The sequence below is a fragment of the Alligator sinensis genome, unplaced genomic scaffold (genome assembly GCF_000455745.1).
Source record: "Alligator sinensis unplaced genomic scaffold, ASM45574v1 scaffold781_1, whole genome shotgun sequence".
NCBI lineage: Eukaryota > Metazoa > Chordata > Crocodylia > Alligatoridae > Alligator > Alligator sinensis.
This window is the reverse complement of record NW_005841845.1, coordinates 3,612,144-3,621,693: the sequence shown is the minus strand read 5'-3', so window position 1 is coordinate 3,621,693 and position 9,550 is coordinate 3,612,144. Positions and strand designations below refer to the sequence as shown.

At 45.3% G+C, this 9,550-nt stretch overlaps 1 protein-coding gene across 1 annotated transcript; it reads right to left on the bottom strand.

Moving 5' to 3' along the window:
* Positions 1 to 235: 235 nt before the first annotated feature.
* Positions 236 to 8,481, bottom strand: PRDX1 (peroxiredoxin 1). Its single transcript, XM_006015776.3, has 6 exons — positions 8,360 to 8,481; positions 5,873 to 5,989; positions 2,993 to 3,146; positions 2,317 to 2,439; positions 1,292 to 1,422; positions 236 to 673 (listed from the first exon to the last, which is right to left on the bottom strand). The coding sequence occupies exons 2-6, from the start codon at positions 5,976 to 5,978 to the stop codon at positions 588 to 590; spliced, it is 600 nt and encodes a 199-aa protein (XP_006015838.1). The 5' UTR covers positions 5,979 to 5,989; positions 8,360 to 8,481; the 3' UTR covers positions 236 to 587.
* Positions 8,482 to 9,550: the final 1,069 nt, after the last annotated feature.

The window sequence follows — 9,550 nt, the reverse complement described above, 5'->3', positions numbered from 1 at the left end:
GAACCCTCCCAAAAAACCCTAAGCCCCCATGTCTTTATAAAATGATAAAGTGCATTTTTTTTTTTTAAACTTTATCCAAGAATTGCTCTGCCTGTTTTACAAAACCTCTTTTTAAACTGCTTTTAAAACATTGATTTCTACTTTCACCATGAACCATCAAAACAGACATGCTGTTTCAGAATAACTTCACATCCCGCAGCCGTTTGAAGTTTCATAAGAGAGCACAAAAAAAGTGTTTCTTTTAAATCTATGAGTTTAATAGGAGTTACACTTAATACAGCTAAGTTCCCCGATTTCTGTAACACCAGACCAGACATCTATACTCCATTGGTCATATTACAGGTCAGTAGGACATGCGGTACAAGTACAGATTATTAGGATTCTATACAAAGTTACTGGTCAATAGGACTAGTTTTCCCCTCAAGTACAGAAGATGGGTTGACATCTACAGCTGTTTGACAGGACTTCCCTTGACTTGGATATAGCAATTTAACCCAAGTCCAAACATTCAATGGCTTGATGACTTTGTTCTTACGTGGAAGGCAGACTAGTTTCCTCCAATTAACACACAAGCGCATGCAGCCAGTTTACTTTTGCTTGGAGAAAAACTCTTTGCTTTTCTGAACATCAGGCTTGATAGTCTCACTCCCAGGTTTCCAACCAGCAGGACACACTGGAAAGACAAGCAAGCAGTGTTTAGCACAGACATCTGGAAGTAGCTCACAGAACTGGTTTTAGAAGATGGGAGTGAGCCGTCAATTCAGCAACTCTATATGAACACACAGATTGTAATACTTCGAAGCTGCAGTCGGCGCATTAATCTTCTGTACTAGTTACTGGTTCTGCTCTACCCATGTTGATACCCAGACCATCAAAGAACACCCTAGACAGCCAAAATTTAGGTTGTTCATTCAACTTTAGTCTTGACAATTCCTGTTTGAGTGCTTTTATAGTCACCTATTAACAGAGGAATACTGGCCGACTGAGATGTTGTCTACACTAGGCTACTTTTGGAGCCAGATCGGCATCTTGTGTATTCCTTGCACTTCCACATCTGCAGAGTTTCTAGCAGCTCCCCTATTGCCGTGGGGTTGGTGCACCAACTAGTTCTAGTCACAGAGCACTAGGGGTTTTCAGGAAGTCCTGGCTATTGGGTTTTTCTTCCAATTGGCTATAATAGTTCCACTTTTATAGAAAGAAGAGGCTATTTTTAGGTACCCTTCAGACAAAAAAAAAAAAAAAAACACAAAACAAAACACAAAACACCATAAAACCTCAAAGGACCTCTCACCTTCTCCATGTTTATCTGTAAACTGGAACGCTTGAACTAATCTGAGAGTTTCATCGACTGAGCGGCCAACAGGAAGATCATTGATGGTGATCTGACGCAATATTCCCTTATCATCAACGATAAATAGACCTCTGCGGAAAGGAGATAAGTTTAGAGACATTAAAGCCAGTTCGGGACGTGCTTTTGAAAAACCTTTCACTGCACTTCCAGAGGATTCCACAAGCTATGTAGCATCAGATCTGTAAAGAAACTGCATTTGTTTTTGGCATGTATTGTCAAAAAGATGGAAGACTAGAAGAGCTAGTTGCTACATAAATTAGACCTAGGAGGCATGCATATCACTTGTCTTGCTACAGCTTTGTGTGGTTTACTCCCACATGCTATACTGAATGAAGACAAAAAAAAAAAACCTAACTCGAGTCGAGCAGTGGTTTTCAAACCGGAGCGCAAATACCCCTGGGGCTATGTGGCACTTTGTCAAGGAAGGGATGCAGACATAAAATTTAATGGCAGAGGAGCTTCTGATTAGTTGAAGCAAGGTGAGTAATGGTGTTGCTGCACACCGACAGTGTCAACACTACCCGAGAAGTGAATGTGCAGGGACATGTCAAGGGCAGGGGTACAAACAACAATAAAATAAATTTTGCTAGTAGAGGAATACGTAGCCAAGAAAAACCCTCCAAAAAGCCTACAAACACTCCCACCAGCACTGAAGTCAAAGGATGGAAACTATCATTATGGCACCCAGTAACAACATGGGTTAGGCAAGGTACTGGTACTTCCATTGAAGCCAAATATTTTTAGAAGAACCATGTGATCTTTCCAACACGTGCACATCTACTTACTAAAAGCACTGGTTTAAGACTACAGAACAGTTTAGCAAGCAAGTTAAAGTGAACAGTGTTAATTTGACAGATTTCTTTCCAAGTACATGAAGTCCCAAGTGGAGTAATATAAAATGCCAAAATGACCCAACACACGCTGTTTGACATCTCATGGAAGGGTATTGTGGCCAGCAGCCTTACCTGTAAGCAATGCCTTCATCTTCTTTTAGCACGCCATACTCTTTAGCAATGGTGCGTTTTGTATCAGAAACGAGCGGGATTTTCATGTTGCCCAGTCCGCCCTGTTTCTTAGGAGTGTTGACCCTGCGATGGAAAGGTAACAGATCAGGAACAGGAATGTACCAGTTGGGTATCCAAACCACGGCACGCTGTTGATCTGTCAGGGGTGGGCAATTATTTTGGGTGGAGGGCCACTTACTGAGTTTTGACAAGTCATCAAGGGCTGCATGACAGGCAGCCCGGGGCAGATAAAGATTAATTTTCTAAATTTTTTAGGGGCCCCCTGGGCCACATCCAGGCTGCATTTTGCCCACCCCCAGTCTATGTAATGATTATTACTACTAACAGTGCGTGTGTTGGGAAAAAGTAATCCAACATACTGATGCACTACCCAAGAGGCATATAAATTGATAAGATGCATTTCATTGGGATCATTTCCACTGGCCAGCCTTGGTTAAGCTTTGAATATAGCAGAAGAGGTAAAATTTAAATTGTGAGCTTTATATTGCTCTCTAGAGAAGACTAGCATAAGCTACAGGAAGGATAAAGAAAAGAAGATGCCCAAGACAACCCCTGCTCAAGTCTTCCAGCCAGAGGACCCTTGTATTGGACCCGAAGTAGTGATTCTGATGCTTACCATGCAAGGTGGCAGAAGTGAGAGTCCACAGAAGCTCCAATGACTTCACAGTTGATTTTCTTAAACTCATCAGACCTGTCACTGTATGCAATAATCTCAGTTGGACAAACAAAGGTGAAGTCCAGCGGATAGAAGAAGAACACGACGTATTTTCCTAGAGGAGAAAAGTCACAAGTTATTCTCTAGGCAAGTTGTAGTTCCTTAGTTAAGGTGCCCTGAGTGTGAAGTAAGTGGTAAAATGATGAAAAACCAACCCAACCCTTTAAGAACCATGTGCCCAAATAGATCTAAGAAGATCCAAGTTGAGCAGGTAGGTGCCACCGACCTTTAGTGCTGCCGTAAGTCCAGAAAACCCAAGTCCTGCCAGTTGGCACTTACAAGGCTGCCTGTGTGCCAGCATGCAGTTCAGAGCTGCTCAGAGCAGTAGCTCAAACTAGGGCCCCAAAGCAAGCTCTCAGCACTGGAAGAGGAAAGGCCTGCATGGGACCAGACTCTGTAGTTACATCCAGAACATAACCAACACTTGCTGCCTGTAGGTTTCTATAGCAAGGCAGCTTAATGCAAGCCACTAATAGACTGTCCACATGCAAGAGCCATCAGTTGAAAGTCTTGGTTTCCCAAGAAGATATTGGCTATCCTGGCCCTCAGGCAAAGGTTTAGTGTCCTAGAGTAGAGGAGGTGCCTCTGCTCAGCACCTTCACATAGCAGATCCACCAAGAACCTAATCCCATTGCCCCTTTCTCTGGTCTGCTCAATATTTCTCTCCCGACTAGCTCAGATGGCTCCCAGTTGACCAGTCTGGCTCCTAAGTTTCCTTCCTTAGATGCATAATGATGTGCTGTATGGGAAGCCTGAAGAGTCCACTGGGCAGGCTGGCAATGCTTAAAAACCTCCACAAGTCTGACCAAGGCCCTTCCCCTCTCAGCCACTGAGGCAGGGTCATCTGCTCTTTTCTCAGCTCAGTCATCTGCTGTAAGCTTCACCATATGCATCCAGTTAAGATCTTAATTCCCTGGATACTCAAAACCACTGGCTGAGTTAAATTGTACTAGCTGCTTCTCATGGAAGTAAACTGGTTCAATTCAATTCATCCCTCCAAGGGGGCTGGCAATGATGACTAAATTTAGAAGCATAGAAAACGAGGTTGGAAGGGATACACACACACACACACAAGTCAGAGATGCAGCAGCTTGCTTTGTTAGATTCAGAGCAAGCTGCTGCTTAAAGCTCATGCATCTCTAGAGTTAGTGAATAAGTTGCTAATCTACCCTGCCTTCTGCCTAACTTCAAAACTAACACCAAACTACCCCTCTCAGGACCCTTTATACCAACCATCTTCCCCCATAGCATTTGTTGTGCCAGCTGATGCTCCCAAGGTATTAAATAGGCTTCAACTGTTCTTAGCTCAGCAAGACCATGTGCCTAATCATTCCTTCTTGCAGAAAAAAAAAAAAAAAAGTTGTTTTATACTCCTTGCCAAGATAGAAGAAGTTTGGCGGATTATTTTATGCCGTCACAATCATGCGACTCGTGGGTAGTGAGCATTGAACTTTTGTAGTAAAACTGCACCATTAAGCACTCTTCTATATATAGATATACATACTTAGACTCATTTATCATCTCTTAAAGCATAGATATATCTCACTTTAACAGACAATGAATGAGTCCAAGTGTTGTGCCTAGCTTGCCTATGTGTTAATCCAGCCCTGACAAGCCTAGGGCCCTGAGCTGCAAGGGGGCCTGGTCCTTTCCTCTGCTGTAGCAATGCAAATGGCCCCATCTGCCTCTCTTCCCCTCCACTGGGCTTGCCACCACCCCTGGCAGCAGGTCCAAGCCTTGCTCCCCATGGGCGGCAGCACCGAGGTTGGGGCAGGGGGCGCATCTCAACCAGCCCGAACCCACAAGTTTGTTCACCTAGGGCCCATAAAAGGGTTAATCCAGCCCTGAGTGCTTTGTGTGTACAGATTAGTAGGGTTACTGCGGGGATTCAGTTCACCAGTAGGACCATAGTCTAGAGCTATTCCAGTGACTGATTAACCAGGTTTTACTGTATGTATTAGTTAATTGATACATTGTTTCCATGAGCTCTCTCATGTGCTTAAAAAAAAAAATAAATAAATAAATAAAAATGCAGAGATAGGAAACAAAGTACTGCAGAGTTTTAGGCTTTAGGTTTCTCCTCCTTTTGCAAAGTAGTCACTTTCTCTAGAGTCCTAGAAAAGTCTCTTCATTAGCGACCTGGAAGAGAGTTACAATACTTCCATTGCCAAAAAAAAAAAAATAAAGTCACTGGAGACCTGGTTTTGCTCTCCCATGGTGTCTGAGACATTGCATCAGCTCTGCTCTAGGATAATAAGCAACACAAATAAAGTCCACCCTAAACTTTAGGGCAAGTTCAGTGCTCATTAACGTTTGAGGTTGAGGAGATTTGCTGCAATGAGACGTTAGCTTTGCCTGCTCCCGTGTCCTTTAGTCTGCACTTGGAACTGTTCGTGGCACGAGTGCCTCAACCAGGGCACCGTTTCTCAACCCGGGGGTCACAACCCACACGTGGGTCGCAAGAATATGAAAGGGTCATGAACAAACTTCAAAGGAGAAGCCATTTAACATGGAAAAACAACATGGGAAACCATGCATTTTCCCTTGCAGATTGGTAGAGCTCCAGCCTGCGAGAGGCTGCCTGGGGTCTCCCCTGCCCCACACACTGGGGACTGGGCATCAATGTGGGTCCCAGTACAAAAGAGGGGCGAGAACCACTGAACTAGTTCAAGGTCTCAAGGATCACAGGCAGTTTTGTTTTCAGAAATGCATTTAAAACAGATTTAAGCCAAGTAGAAGAGCCATCCTTATCCCTACTCCCAATCACAATTACAAATTTACCTTTATAGTCAGAAAGCTTGATGTCTTTGAACTGCCCATCTGGCATTACAGCTGTAGCCTGGAAGTCAGGAGCTGGTTTCCCAATAAATGCGTTTCCTGAAGACATCTTGATAGGAGCTAAAACAGAGACAAACATAACTTGGACACATCTTCCCCTTAAGTGTCTAAAGTTAGTCAGAGTCATGATTTTGGTCATCTCTTAGCGGTTCCTACTGAGCACAAAATACCGGTGGTTTAGTTTGCTAAAGCTTTTCTTAAACAAAAAGCTTGGCCATCAAAAGGCTCAGCCGACATGACAAGTAGTAAACTGCTCCCACCAGTTTCCTTTATTTCATACTTTGTACAGAAGCACGGAAGTGCAGCCCACGCAGCTATACAGAGATGCTTGTGAGAGCAAGTCATGCATTCCCCCTTCACTCGCGTAGTCTCAGGGGAAGTCTTCCCTATCGAGGGCACAGAAACGTTAGTATTTGAACTTCGGCAGGGTGCAAGTTATCTGGAGTCCTAACACAAGTGCACGAGCAGAAAGAGCTAGCCGTCTGCTCTTCCACCAACAACAGTGCAATTCCCACATTCACCGTGTCAGCATAACGGACCCTGATCCTGATCTTATCCGCACGCTGCGTCACAAGGAAGTTTCTCTGTTCCACGTTTCCTGATAAGCAGTTCAAGACCTTGACCGCTCGCTCCATCGTCCTATTGATTTGAAGCACATAAATAACACTTGCTAGGCTTAGGAAGAGCAAGTCCTACATTAGCTAGTCCAGTTTGAAGGATACCAACTTCCATGGGATGTTAGCAAAAGCAGAGACTTGACACTACTATGCAACGCAGCAAAGGCATCCTGCTCTAAAATATCCAAGTATTACCAGGATAGCACACGTTCAGTGCGTACCCGCTTCACCAAACTGTTTAATGTCATTGCAGACCCATAGTAAGAAACCTATCAAATGCATTATCAACGAGGCAAAACTAAGGGTAAAAGAGAAACTTGTGTAAGAATAGAGAACTTTTCTTAGTCCAAGGAAAACTGGAAGTTTTAATTCTTTAAAAATCTCTTCCTTTTATTTCAGAAGTATTTCATACTTATTTTGGCCTGGGTAAATAATTGCCTTCAAAGAGGCTGAACCACCAGGTCAAGAGATTCAGTGGTTGGGCCTCCATACACAACAGCCTAGAAGCAGGTTTTGTATCCAGGGATACAGCTCTGCGTGGATTTAAGAGCAAAGACTCCAGGCCTCTTAATTTCAGAGACAAGCAAAATCTAAAAACTTCATCAACATATTCCTCCAGGAAAGCGGAAGATTTTATACTCAGCGTTAGGAACTGCTGTACCTGAGACTAACGAGGAAACTTGGTTACCGTTCCCCACTACATTTGCTTGCTCCATAACATCCACCACCTTCCCATATTAAAATTATTTTTAAAACAGGTAAAACCACAGCATTTCCTGACCAGATGGGTGTGCAGACATCTCAGGATTTTTTTTAGTTATACTTCCTCTTGCAGTACTTAAAAAAAAAACACAACAAAAAGTGCAGATGGGCACGGTCTCTAGTTCTGCCAGTTCTTTTAAAAGCTGCAACTCCAGTAGTTCAGTTTAATCCTCCCCCCATCCAGCAAATCTCTTAATGAGAGAAGAGGTTTCTCAACCATCATTTAACCCCAGGTGACTAGGTGGATCCCGCGGCACGGCCACAACTTCACCAGAGAACGAAGGGCATTTCATAACCCCCCGGGAAGCCACGTGCCCACCGTCCTCCAGAGCCGGCAGGCCTGCAAGCTGCCAACCCCACCCTGCAACGGGGCTGCTTCTTCCACACGTTCAGCTCCATCCCTCCCAGAGCCCCGGGGTGAAGTTTTAGGATTAAACATCACCTGGGCTAGCAGTGTGCCCGGCCTGGAAACCAGTGTTGGGAGTGCCAAGCCTTGCAACATTGTAATGCAAGGGGGGCTGGAGGGGAGGTCACATCTAGCCCACCCCCCTGCTCACAAGCAGGGCCATCCCCAGCTGCGTCATCCCAGCCAGGGCTTTAGGTCTTAAACTCCCAGGACGGAGATGCTGCCGCCTCTCCGGGCGGTCATTTAGTGCAATGGCCCCGACAACAACATGCCTCCTGGCAGACAAGTGTGAGCGCAGAGACTCTCCCAGCAGACTCGCTGCCCTGTTCAGGTGAAAGGTTTCCCAACATCCAGCCCACACGCCCGGCCTCTCTGCAGCCCGCTCTCCGGCGCAGAAAGGAGAGGAGAGCCGAGCCAAGGCCCTGGGGATGCCCCCCTCCTCACTGCAGGAGCTGGATGCTCTTCTCCGGGCCGGGGCCCCAGGACCACGGAGGGCTGCGTCAGGCTGGAGGCAAAGCACCGCGGCCCGCACGCGAAGCCGGGCCTCTTCCCCCTTTTTTTGCCGTTGTTAAAGGCCCGGCTTCGCACAGGAGACAAAGGCAGAGATGCCCGGATCAGCACCGCCCGCAGCGGGACTGCACTCACCGGCGGGCGGACAGACGAACGGAGCGGAGCGATGCAGTGCGGCGAAGCACGGAGCGATGCGGCGAAACGCGGAGCGAAAAAACGCGGCGCGATGCGATGCGATGCGGGCACCGCTTTTTATTTCGCCCAGTGCGGCCCCCTCCCCCTCTCCCCCCCCGGCGTGTGCGCGCTCGTGTGATACGTGTGTGTTACATGTATGCGTGTGTGAATCGTCTGTGTGCGTGCGTACTGTGTGCGCATATAGTTTCATAGTTCGTATAGCTATTGTGTGTGTGCATTGTGTGTGTACATAGATATGTGCGTGCGTGTCTGCATTGTGTGTACCTATAGATGTGTGCGTGCATGTATTGTGTGTACATATGTGTGTGTGAATTGTGTCTACATATATGTGCATTATAGATGTGTATGTGTGTATTGTGTATGCGTGTCAATTATGTGCATGTATTGTGTGTACATGTGTGTGCATGTATGTGTACGTGTGTGTATTATGTGTGTATGTATTATATATGTGTGTGTGCGTGTGTAAGTATGTGTATATACCCACCATCACCCCCAAAACATGGTTATATACACTTACCGTGTTTTACTAAATATGTATATATTTACCAACACCCCCAAACCATGGTAATATAGGTATACCATATATGTACATTACCATGGTTTGGGGGTGTTGGCTATCTATCTATCTATCTGTCTCAATGTCTACCAATATCAATATCTATCTGTCTATCTATCTATCTGTCTTTTATGTATTTATTCATTTATTCACTATGTTTTACCAAACATGTATATTTGTAGAGTCTGGATTACCATGTCGCGGGGGTGTTGGCGGTAGCCGCGCTGGTCTAGGAACATAGGCAGACAAGGTTCTCGGTCTCATAAAAGATACCACATTTACCCAAATAACCTTGTCTGCCTACATCTATTTTTATACATGATTATATCAAAATATATGTATACGTTTATACACGTGCACACATGTATACGAGCAAAACCCTTTCACCCTGCTAGCAACGTTAGAAGGCGAACGTAAGCCGTACTCTGTTTCTTGCCTCTGCTCTCACGAATTCGGCTCCAGCAGTCGGCGTGAGGCGAGTCATGTGATGCAGGGTTAAATTTAAACAATGAAGGCGATCTCTGAGCTTTGACTTGGCTGCCTAGCAGAGAATATTGAAATACTTTGGCTGCTTT